The sequence below is a fragment of the Glarea lozoyensis genome, assembly GCF_000409485.1.
Source record: "Glarea lozoyensis ATCC 20868 chromosome Unknown GLAREA16, whole genome shotgun sequence".
Taxonomy (NCBI): domain Eukaryota; kingdom Fungi; phylum Ascomycota; class Leotiomycetes; order Helotiales; family Helotiaceae; genus Glarea; species Glarea lozoyensis.
The window spans coordinates 561,591-574,144 of NW_007360990.1; the positions used below are offsets into that span (position 1 = coordinate 561,591).

The window sequence follows — 12,554 nt, forward strand, 5'->3', positions numbered from 1 at the left end:
TCACAAAACTCCCTGCAGCCCAAAAGCCAAAGGTGAACTGGACCCAACCACTTTTTTGTTGCACATCGCAACATGGGAATTGCATCATATTTTTGTAATGACATCAACTTGCTTGATAGCTCGATGACTCTCTCATTCTATTGCACGTCGGAATTTCCCGTCTCCATCCTTTTGGGAATAGCTTCAATTCCAAATCAACATAGCTCTATTATTCACAGACTCCCTATATGTTAGTGAGTAACCCATGTGGCATAACAGGTGAAAGCAAACCGACTAACTCTTTTGTTGCATTTCGTAATTTCCCGTCTTCTAGGAATAGCTTCAAAACTCATTTGACGAATATCGTTGTGATTCACCTCTAACAGCCTGAGAAAAATGAAGATGGCGGGATGGCCAATCATATGCTCAGCAACTACTAGCACAAAGGTGAAATAGGAAACAGTGAATGTAGCAAATCAATCTAATGTTTTGTTGCATTTCGCAATTTCCCGTGTTTTGGGAATAGCTTCAAAAGTTGCTTAATTGGGATAGTTGGAATTCGGTGCTAAGAGCTAGATCGGATGAATCACTGCCAGACAGCGAGGTTTGAATTTAGTAATCGCATCTCCCTGCTAATGAGAATGAGTTTGATGTTCAGAATTTATCGCGAAATGTCGTTAAATATCGCACTCCTAAGTCCTTCTTAAATAAATTTGTCTTCAAACCGCCCCCCCCCCAACTCTCATTACTATCATTTACCTCCACTAGCCAAACACAATCAATCACCAACCCCCATTTTAACCTTTAAACTTCTCATCTCATACATCGAAATCCAGAGTAGTTGGTAGATCTAAGATCTGTCACAACCTTTTGTTGCACGTCGCAGTTTCCCGTGTTTTGGGAATAGCTTCAACCCCTCCTCAAAAAGATGGTTGTGATTCCCCTCCACCAGCTGAATAGAATCACTTGCTCATATACACAGCACAGCCTATCTGTTGAATCTCAATCACAGATTGAAGAGTTCCAGGCTAAAGGTGAAGTTCACCATCCCTAGTCACAGACTTTTGTTGCACATCGCAATCTGGGAATACCTTCATTTCCGCATCAGGTGGGATAGTGGTGACTTGTACCCATGCCCTGAATCATGAAATTAATCGACGGCTCTATGTTACTACTAAAACAGTAATTTATCTAAATCTTAAATCACAAACTCTAGAATCCTGAAGTGAAGGTGAAGTTCATCATCTATCTTTCGTGTCAAAGTTTTGTTGCATTTCGCAACCTGATAATAGCTTCATTTTTGAGGAGAATCAGATGCATGGGATTTGAAAGGATGAGGTGGTTGATGAGATAATTCATGGATTCGCTGTCACTCTTATATATCTATATGCCTTTATCACCTTTCCCCTATTTCAGTAATGGCTAAGCGAGGTATTTTCACCCCGTTTTTGTTATATGTAAAGTTCATTACATGAACAGTTATGTTCTAGCTATAGCCCATAGATATATACCAAGTTTTACTATCTCCCAAAAACAGGAAAAACAACCATCCCTCCATTCTCTTGGTTTCCATACCCTAAACACTCCGCGGACATTTTGCTTTTGTATATCTCTTGGAAATATCATACATCAAAATCATTGGGTAGTAAAGCTTGGAAAACCTTATCACCTGATCAGCCTCTCTTAAGCTACTAACCTAAATGATCCATTTTCCATAGACCTCATCCGACCACCTACACTTCCTGATCACCTCTCGCCAAATACCCATCACATGACCCACTCCCCTCTGGTCCCCCTCCACCACTCCCCTCCCCCCACACATCTCCAATCCCACTCCCCACCCCACAAAGCACAATCCTCACACAAACCCGAGTTCCACCAATACAAAACAAGGCCCATCCCAGGCAACAGCTCGTTCTAGATCTCGCAGATTCCATTCCATGAGAGAAAGGCGGGATCGATTAATCTAATATTTTCGCGACGTGCAACAAATCCCGAAAATTAGATCTGTGAGGTGGGAGGTGCTGTATGGGGTTATGTGGACATGTGAGAGGAGGTGGAGAGATAAAGCGACGATCGGAGGAGAGTATTGGGATTTTAATGAGAAGAGAATGGTTTATGCAGTGACAAACAACACCACAATTATTTCTTCCGCCAGAAAATTACGTAGAATCAATACCCTCTTGAACAATTCAAAATTCGACCTCAATAATGAAGCCGTCTATACTTCCCCCAGGGCGAGCTCACGATCTACACCTCCATCCCACAGAATCTAGATCCCCCATTCCAGCATTCTGTACGCAGGGACGCGGCGTAGAATCTTGGACTCAGTTACAATGACTAGGGTCTTTCTTGGTTTACTTATGTAGATATAATCATCTTTCGCCAAATTTATCACCTCCTATTCGTTATATAAAGAGTAGGTATTTGGGAAGGAGAGAATTTTGGAAGAACGCAATGCTGAAATATCCGCGGCTCTTTTTCCAATTCAACAGAAGTCCAGAATCTTAATCGCACAATCCTATCCAATCATCACATTTCCCTTCTCAGTTGCCTGGCGCGTGATACTTGAAATAACAAACACACTTATCTTCCTCTCTCCCAACCATCCACCAAAACCTCGTCAGGATTTATCTACAAACACAGACCACCCACCAAACAAAACCTTCAAACTCCCTAATTAATAACACCTCAAGCCCGTATCTCAAACAGCACACTCGCCACGACACCTCATCCCAAAAGCTTGGTACCTCCAAGACGGAAGGTGTTGGCCATGTGGTTCCAGCATTTCGGGTCGCCACGCCGGCGGGACCGTTGACATGTGAGAGGGGAAGGATAATTAGGAATTTGGGGTTAGAGAGTGGGATGATAGGTGCGTGGAAAGCGAACTGAAAATGTGAATTTTGGTGGTTGGTTAGATAGTATGTGGAAGATAGAATTGAAAGGAATTCTTTGACTTACAATAAACTGTCGCATGAGATGCTGATGCGAAGAGGATTACTCTAGAATATCGCGAGCAAGACCTAAATTAGTATCACGATACCACCACTTTATGGCCAACACCACGAACAAACCAACAGAAAGCTAACCAATCCTAAACTAGTCTAGCGAAATAATTGCCCGGACTGTCTAGTGGCCACGCAGCTACTCTAGCATCCTTCCACACCTTCTCGAACACCGAGCCAGAGCCAGCGGACAGGAGGAAGCTTCAGCTAGCGTTTGCAATTGGCGCATGCGAGAAACTTGGTTTTTCGGTGGTACTTTTGTGCACGCCAGCGCGTGCGACACTAGATGATACCTAAGATAGAGTATTGCAGTAGACTTGTATCAAGTCTTTTCATGACCTCATCTTGTGCACTATCGTGAGATTCTGTCTGAATTAATTGTTGGTGTTGAGATTCGTTCGAAAGGGATCCAGGCCCGGCCAAGATTCAGGAACGGGTGGGTGATTCCCAGTTGGGTGGTGAGCCGAGAACAGCCAATGCATGGTGTATGCACGTGGGTATTGTTCCTTGGAGATGCAGATTGATTGCTTTGAAGATCTGAGCTGACAGGAACGAGTTGTCTTCCGAGACAATTTAGTGCAATAATTCGTAGGCCATTTGAAGTAGACATTTGGCACTGGTAAAGATGATGATATTCAGGCACTCGATTCGTGTTCTAGACCAACCGACACTAAAAGCTGGAATCTCCCGGATCTAAAGTCAAAAAAGGAATAGTTTCATGCAAGCCTGGTGTAGGTGCAGGTATTGATCCGCGCGGTATTGTGGCTTGTTGGATTGGGAAATATGGAAGTCTTGCGAGTTCTTTTGGGAGAAGCTGAACGTTGGATGAGACGCTGATGATTGATTTGGAAGGGACGATTAAAATACTCTGCTGATTCTGTTTGATGCTTCCTGAACTCAGAGGCAGACTGTTGTCTCCTCGAAGAGCTAGTCACTCTCGGCGGTTCTCATAGCATCTATCTCGGCCACGAAAACGCTGGTAGGTTAGTTAATCTAAGGTAGTATAACTTCCCTATACCGTCGGCGACACCTCGAACTCGCGGCTCTTCCTTGCGTCTTGGGCAGATAAGCTATCCTAAGCAACGCCACTCTTTATCATCCACCTTGGCTTGGATAGTGGCAATGATGCACAGTGACCATTATTGAATGGTCTGCCGATAGTCGATGAAGTAGAAGTTGTGCTCTCAATAGTAATTTTCCAGAGGGAACACCACGATGCAGTGACCAGCTCAAATCAGCTGCAATGCTTACCGTTGAGCCGTAACGGCTTCTTGCAGGTTGTGACTTGAGACTTCATGTTTCTAAGAGGATTGGTTAGGACTTTCTGTCGTACTGTCACAATGTGAAGACCAGTAGCGCCCTGAGGCCCTGGCTTTGGCTTGCCACGGCGCAAGGAGAGTATCTGAGCAAGTCGAAGTGATACCTCAGCGGGAAGAGATACCACCGAAGCTGCACACTCATCAAATCACCAGCCGCCATTCATGCTGCAGCCAGGATGTAATTCGTGAGACCTTTCGACCCTTTCGACCTTTCCATGCTGTGCATGTCACACAGGTATCTCGCCATAAAATGAGGTATCGCATAACTTTAGGGTCAGTGTTGCGAGTGAGTCCTGCTCTCTTCTCCGGTCTTGCCAGTGACCTATTCTATGATCTCGATCACTTCTCAACACTTCAAACACCAGAAACCCCTACGCATTCTGCTAAGACAAGCTCATCGATAACGTGAATTTGCATATAGTTTCGCGCATTAGCGGTACTTAGAGGCAGGCTAAGCTCAGATCCGTCGTACAGTAATCGCATCGTCGCTCGGAAAAGGAGCACGAAAACGAGAAAAAGTGCGGATTTGGGCTGGAGCTGCAGCGAAGATAGGGAGCCAATTTTGGGGCTAGATCCGACCGCGTGGTCGTGCTAGGTCGTGCCTTGATTGGCCACACAACCCAGCATCGTCTCCACTCGCCATCCTCAACCTGCCTCTCCTTCTCTGCGACACCACTGACCACTGCACCAGCGAGATTACATCAAGGTTCGCATATCCGCAGAGCTTGAGATCACACTCTCCTTTCTCCTCCTCTTCAAATCGTCTCGACGTCGATATACCACCTTCAATTCTTCCACTCCTTCACTCAGGACTTTATTGTTCTGACTGGTCATTGATTGCGAGGGTGCTTAATTACAGTTTCGGGAAACCCTAATAATTGGAGTGAAGTTGGACCCGACAACTCAGACCTCCAAACCACCACACCTTCGCCTCCTGTTGCCGAATACACAATTGCCAACACCCGTGAATTGGCATTGGGTCTGTTGATTGTCAACTGAACGAGATTCCCGAGATCCCCTCTGTTTACATCCTCACACGCGCGGATATTTCACCAGACAACCCCTTACGACCTCCTTATCTTGAACTCGAGTTCACAAGAGTCGTGAAGACTCACCAACCGCTACAATGACGACTCTCGAAGAGAAGATAGCTCCAAATGCTAACGTCCTCACAATTACCCGACCAGCTGCTTCTCGACAAACATCAAACCAGTCATTTGAAGTCCTCTCCACCATCGAAGACGTCGACTCACAACACAGTCTCACCCCTACAAGAACCGCCCACTCCGAAAAATCAGCCATCATGACACAATCCTCACCATACACCGATTCAAAGCAAAGGATCGTCGACAGTACGAACGCATTTCCCGATCTCGAAGCAGGAATGACGCGTGGAACTCAAAATACCGGTACAGGATGCAGAATGCTATCAAAGACCGCAGGAGGTGGTGCCGACCCTTGGCCGTGTACAACTGCCTTGAAGCGTCAACGTAAAGAGCAGAAGCGTCGTAGAGCGTGCTGTGCTTGCTGGGGTGGATTAGGAAAGAAGCAGAAACTTGGTGTCAAGGTCGGAGCTGGTTTTCTCATCGTGGCCATCATCATCCTGATGTGTGTGTTCATCAGCAAGGCTGTCGGTGGTGGAGTCTGGAGCAACCATAGCTCAAATGCTCCAATAAAGGGCAGCCAGTAAACGTTGATGGTGAGTTAAATCAGACCATATCGATGCATATTGCTAACTTTTCTAGTCACTCGACTATCCTTACTCCTCACCACCGGGTCGTCCTGTCCAACCTCTGTCAGTGACTCTTGTCTACATCCGACTCGATGTTCCAACACCTGCGTATCACGTAGATCCTCTCGTATATATTTCCCACATTCACATATTCGGTCTCTTTGGCGTTTCGGAGTCGTCAGGCATCACAGTCTTCATACCCCGCCAGCATTCCAAGGACCCAACCTATCCTCGCTCGTCTGATTTCCATTGTCGACATAGAGTCAAGCTCAAGATAATTCATGTCTGACTGAAGATTCGTCACATCGGCATCCGGCCAGCTCTGCTCTTATTTGATCTCGAGATCGATTCGAGGAACCGAAACGCTAGACATAACAGTCGCTAGTATCCTTGTCGTCTCGTTCGTATGGTATCAGTACTGGTAGCGATGATTTGAAGAGGGTCGGCGAATATCTGGCATGAATACACATCATCTGTGCATAGAAGGCGTGTCGTATCGTATCGTATCGCATACATAAATACCTAGGTAGTGGCATGATAGGTTCTCTGCCGCTGTAATCGACAGTACAAATACATTACTTTTAAGATCCACTTACCTACCTTGTTTGTCGTATCGACTGCGATGCTTGAAGTGATTGCTGTGGTTTGGGATAGGTAGTGGAAAGTGTGTGACTTACTGTGAGATTGTGCTGTAGAGGTAGTTTGCAGAGGTAGTAAGTTGCACTTGCAACATCCCATCCCCGATTCCAAGATGGGGTTCGTAGCAGAGTTTGTTTCTCACTTGAGCGTAGTATGCAGGCATAGCCTGATACCAAGCACTACTCGACAGTTCCAGTAGAGGGTATCGGTATTGTATGAGGAATCAGAGTAGTGTGTGTGTGTGGCGATGCGGAAAGCTTTTCTTTTATGTCATTTTCGAACGAGAAGATAGATCAAAGATACAAAGAATTTTTCTTTCAGCAGATCGTGGGTACTTGTGTCGATTATATGTCAGGTTGTGTTGGCTTGGTCAGATCTCGGATATATCGGTTGGGTGGGGTGCGATATGTACGTGCAGGTGGGGAGAGACGGGTTCGGAGTTTTCGGGGTTTGTGGGAAGACCGAGGGTTTGGGTATACGATGTACGAATACTATGGACGAATGATATGGGAGTATGGGTGTAGTGATATAGGCGTATTGATAGGTGACGATTTGGTCGGGGAGGGTGCGAGATGGGGGGATGGGTTCGTGAGGATGGTAGGTTTATGAGAGGTTTGAAGGGTCTTGTTTGGGAGGGGGTGAGGGATGTGATTTGTTAGTCGAACCCGGTGGTTTAAACTCGAGATACTGATTTTTCACGTAGCGAGAAACCCGTTCATCAAGGATATCTAGATATTCGAATACATATATTATATTGATTAGCGATGCTGTCGCTCGGTGGTTTAAATCTACTAATCTGTCTTATATGCCATAAATCTGGTTGCGGATTTTGAGATCTAGGGTGGAAATATGGAACTAAGCGTGTTAAACGTGTTAAGTACCTGGTGGTGTGTCGAACTTCTCGTGGATACACTTTACGTATCTTACGTGGAGAGTTTGGGAATCGTTGATATATTACCTTATTAACATGTAGAAGTCGTAGCAATCACCCCGACACATTTCTTCCTCCACGATTATAAACCGCGAGACATAGAAACCAAGTAGCCAGCCACCGTCTTACCACTCCACTAGTATCTCCCGCTTCTCATTATCTGCTTAGAAAGATTTCCGGAGGTTGTGAAGTGGTTAGGGTTTGTGAGGAATACGTTTAAGCTATTAATATCTCGTGTCTTGGAGGTATCTTGAGATGAGTGATGTGAAAATTCGTTATATCATCGAGGATTGATAAATAGAATACTTTGGAATACGACGTCTTGGATTTACGGGGATTAAGTGTACTGTGCAAGATTTCGTGTTAGTACTACTATCCTGACTAACAATACCTTGAATTATTGAAGTAATATGGGGTTTGGTTGCTATATTTTCTGAAGTGAGGAAGGAGGTAAGTTTGGAGGTGAGAAGTCTTCGTGCGTATTGAGAAATTAGTTTGGTTATTTCATTTACTTCTCCTCTCGCTTAAGCTCTGTGTGATATGATAATTAGGGGGTTGAAGGTATTCTAAATATCGAAACAATGTAAAGTCATAAATAAACGGTTGAACTTAAAATCAGCCCTCTTTTTAAACGCACTTTCTTTACGTATTCTGGAATAGAGCACGAGATTTCAATGACACTAACGTGGAATATGATTTCAGATGCTTGGAGACTTCCACCTAAATATAACCTAGATATTCCCTATAGATACATTAAACCAAAAAAGCCCAGTATTTCGTACTATTTTGATAAATGAAATCAAAACCCCATCCATCGTCAAGAACTGGAGAAACGAGTCTCGATTCGTCGATCCTGCCTCCCAATTCATGTGAACGAAAGCTCAGATTTAACGGTCATGAGACTTGCTAGTATTCCTATGACGTTTGTTGATTATATTTGTTAGATTTACTGAATATAGTCAGTCCATAATTCAGTATAATGCCTAAGAAGTCAAGAATTCCTTCACCCAGTATCATCCATCCGCGTGAACAACACTCATACAAATCTACGCAGGCCCATGAGATCCATCTCCCTAAGTTAACATCACAACACGTAAAAAGTGGCTACATAGATTCAGCAACTTGAATTTACTCCAGTCTAGTTATTAGGTTGTTACACGAGAACACAGCCTTAATAGGGCGTCTCAGAACAGATGTTTACATACTGAGCGGGATAGAAAGTCACTGTCCGGATTTCGTTGTTGTTTATCAGGGAAATGCAAGATACAATTCACATATTTGGAATGTTGCGTGTAAGGATGGATGGGTTCGCAGACTGAATTTGCTCATGGGACGGGAGCTGGAGTTGTGGTGATACTGAAACGGATTCTACCGGTTGAGACAATCATGATTTGACCGAATAGAAGCTTTTGAGCCAGAGGAGATGGGGAACTAGTAGATCTGTCTTTTTAGCTTCTAACAGAATGGGTAAGAAGTGTTAGAGGAAAGAGTGTGGGGAAGGAGGGGAACTAAATGCTGTAGATATCTACTTCTAGAAGTCTATAGCATAATCGGTGGCCATCCTTCATAGTTGTCGATTTATCGAATATCACGGCTCTTTTTCAAGTTTAGGTGCCATAATTGTATGGATCCCTTGAGGGAATTTATTAACCAGTATGAGAGTTTTAAAGCAACAACTGCCCAGTTGTATGAGATTAATTCAACCAATCCAAATCCCAGACTACGAAATACTATGTGGCTTTAAGACCGTGTATATAGGAGCTTGTCACTTGCCACACGTATCTTGTTCCATTTTCGCGATTTTAAAACCAGGAAATTCACTTCTTATTATATTTTACTTCTATTCATTATCGTCCCCGTCAAATTCGATGACTTACAGCTAGCCAACCAGTTGTCTCAGGAGACTTGAGAAATTCAGATACTTTATCTCGAAATGGATATTCGTAAACAGAGAAAAGGGCAAAACCCATGTTCATAGTTCACTACTCAAACAATTTAACTGGACCCCTTCAAGTGAAGCCATCGTCGATTGGCCACACATCCAAACTCCTAAGAATTCACTCTTCTCCCACCGAATTCCCACCTACCCTCGACGAGCCTTCTAGCCCACATACACATGTGTCTTCCATCCTATAAACAAACCAACCTCCTCTTAATATCTACAACACCCACCTCCCCCAATATCCTCCCTCGATCAACCCAACACACTTACACACACCACAGTATCTTTGCACTCACCCACCAAAATGTACCAATACCAACAAAAAGTCGGCTCAAGCTCGAAGAATCCGCAATTCGAAGCGCCGCTGCCAGATCCGTATGAAGTCAAGATGCGCTTCCTGGAAGCGCGCAGACAGCAAAGAGCCGCAGCCCGAATGGCAGAACTGGCTGCGAATCCTCTGCAGACTGCAAAACCAGTCAGTAACGAAAAAGGGAAGACGGTAACTCTGCAGAAAGCAAGAACAATCAGTCCCGCCTCGACTGTCTCCGCACATACGCGTAACACTTCGTCCTCTTCACTTCCATCAGCGGGTAGCGAGACCTCGAAACGTTCTTCCTCACCACGTGGCATTCTGGATATCCTGAAGCGGTCGATTGATGAATATTTTTCGTCTCCGATAGCTTCCTTCTCTTCATCGTTCTCGTCGTCGTTTTCTTCGTCTAGAACGATTACGCCGGAGCCGATTAAGGATGATAGAGATGAAGTGTGGGAGGAACAGTATGATTATCGGAAATACAGCTCACCGCCACCACCACGACCTACTACTCCAATTCCTATTCCGCAGCCTAAGAAACCACCATATACAATGACTCCAGTACCAACACCGATTACTGCCCTCCATATGTCCCGGCCTGAGGTCGTCATCACTACACCAACAAAAAGGAGTATGACTCCCAGACCCAACACTTCACAAGATATCGACTCCGATAGCATGGACCCCCGCTGTCGAGAGTCTCACATCAGAGTCGAAGCGACATTCATCCCTCACCCAACCTTCAAAGCTTCACCACAAAAGTCATTCCATCCGATCGACTCTGTCAGTTCACTTCTTACACCACCACTTCTCTCTTCTGAGTTTGAAGCTCAAGATAAACCTTCATCATCTACAACTAAATCATCGCCTACAAGGTCTGCGGCAAAGATGGCGCCAGGTGCTCCGAAAAAGCCAAAACAGGCGTCAGTAAAGGTGGACTCGGGTAGGAGATTGAATAGACAGGATTTATTCACTCACGATACTTCACCGGAAGATATTGCGAAATTGTATCATGATGGTGAGAGGGATGAGCTGACTACGGATATGTTTGGTGTTGCTGGGGATCTTGTTAGTTCCTACGATAAGGAGAAACATAACCTCTTCAGCAAAGATGAAGATCAAAAGAAGCAAACACAACAACCCACCAAGCACGGAAAGAACGACTCCGGAACGAAACCCGATCCAAAGCCTGTAGCCCAAACACTAAAAGAACTCCAAAGAACCAAGACGGCAAATCTGAAACGCAAGTACGAAGTGGAACCGGTGTCGCGAATGAGTTCTGTTTCGGAGACGGATGATGAGGATATTGAACCAGAGCCTAAACGAAGATGCCAAAAGGGTATCATGTTGAATGAGAGGGTGACTGAGAAGGTGAATGAGAAGGTGAAAGTAAAGAGTGGTCTCGATAAGAAATCAAAGCCGAAGACGTACACCAGAAAGGTGAAAATGCTATCACAGCTATCTCCTTATGATAAACCCAAGGCCAACGAAAACCCCCAAATCTCAGACGCAAAGGGAAAAGGCAAAGAAAAAGCCCAAGAACCCAAAGCAGCAACGAAAGCTGGCAAGAAACGCAGAATCGACCTCGCAGGCTCCATCGTCTCGACCGAAGTCCCAGCATTCAAACGACCTCGTCCTAATCCATCTTCACCTCATCCGAGCTCTACCTCCAGCCCTCGTCATACCCAGAAGTCCAAGTATGAACGACGTTCCCCATCGAAGGAGGCGCAGAAGATTATGAGCGATCTGTACGATGCTTCTCTAGAATCACGTTCATCTCCATCTCACTCTCACGCTCAACATCGATCAAGTCCATCAAAATCTTCCCCTCAACTCACCCGCTCCATCTTCCATACCCACCTCACCACCTTCGAACACGAAGAACAAGATGACAACACCGCGGAACGCGAGCGTAAAGGCGTGTCTAAGCCTAAAAAACCGGCGATGAACGCCCACTCGTATAGTAACGCGGCGGAGAGAGAATTGGAGAGGAAGGGGGAGGTGAGTAAGGCGAAGAGAGAGAAGTTTAGGAGGGATGTGGGGAGGATTGGGAGGATGGAGTTTTTTGGGCGGGAGGATGTGGGGACGATGGGGAAGGAGGAGGTTGAGGGCGTTTTTGAGGGGGCGGGGTTTTGTGTTTAGGTTGGCAGGGGAGAGTGTGGGGGGTGGAGGGGGAAGTTACGCGATTGAGTAGGCGGGAAAATGAGCAGACAATTGTGAGGTGAGGTAAGATGAGATGAGGTAATGGAAGCGAAGAGCGACGAACTGAGAGATGGTGTGAAAGGAGCAACTGAATAGGAAACTGAATTTAGCGAAGTGAAGGCATAGACCGAAATATGAGACAAGAGCTGTGGACTGAAGATAGGAAATGGAAGGAGAGACAATGGAGAATACAGTGAATCCGACACGAGGATACTAGGGAAGAGTACATGCGAGAGAGAAATTCGAAAGAAGAATTCTGGGCAGGAAAAGCCGCAGAAAGAGAACAGGTGAGGTGGAATCGACATAGCACTTCAATGTCTCAAGTGGGATGAGGAAATGAGCACAAAAGGAGGCAGGAGACCCGATCCAGGGACGACCAAAAAAAAAGCTATCGACGACAAATATACGAAACAAAATCCAAAAAAAAAAAAAAAANNAAAAAAACATACGACCCACGATCTAGTGGGAGGACTATTTCTTCTTAGCAGATGA

General features: G+C 45.2%; 2 protein-coding genes across 2 annotated transcripts; both read left to right on the forward strand.

Moving 5' to 3' along the window:
• Positions 1–5,429: 5,429 nt before the first annotated feature.
• Positions 5,430–5,993, forward strand: GLAREA_07461 (uncharacterized protein; the record flags this gene model as incomplete). The annotated part of the gene is made up of 1 exon (XM_008082149.1): positions 5,430–5,993. The coding sequence occupies one exon, from the start codon at positions 5,430–5,432 to the stop codon at positions 5,991–5,993; it is 564 nt and encodes a 187-aa protein (XP_008080340.1).
• Positions 5,994–9,851: 3,858 nt separating this feature from the next.
• Positions 9,852–12,002, forward strand: GLAREA_07462 (uncharacterized protein; the record flags this gene model as incomplete). The annotated part of the gene is made up of 1 exon (XM_008082150.1): positions 9,852–12,002. One exon carries the CDS (start codon positions 9,852–9,854, stop codon positions 12,000–12,002), a length of 2,151 nt encoding a protein of 716 aa, XP_008080341.1.
• Positions 12,003–12,554: the final 552 nt, after the last annotated feature.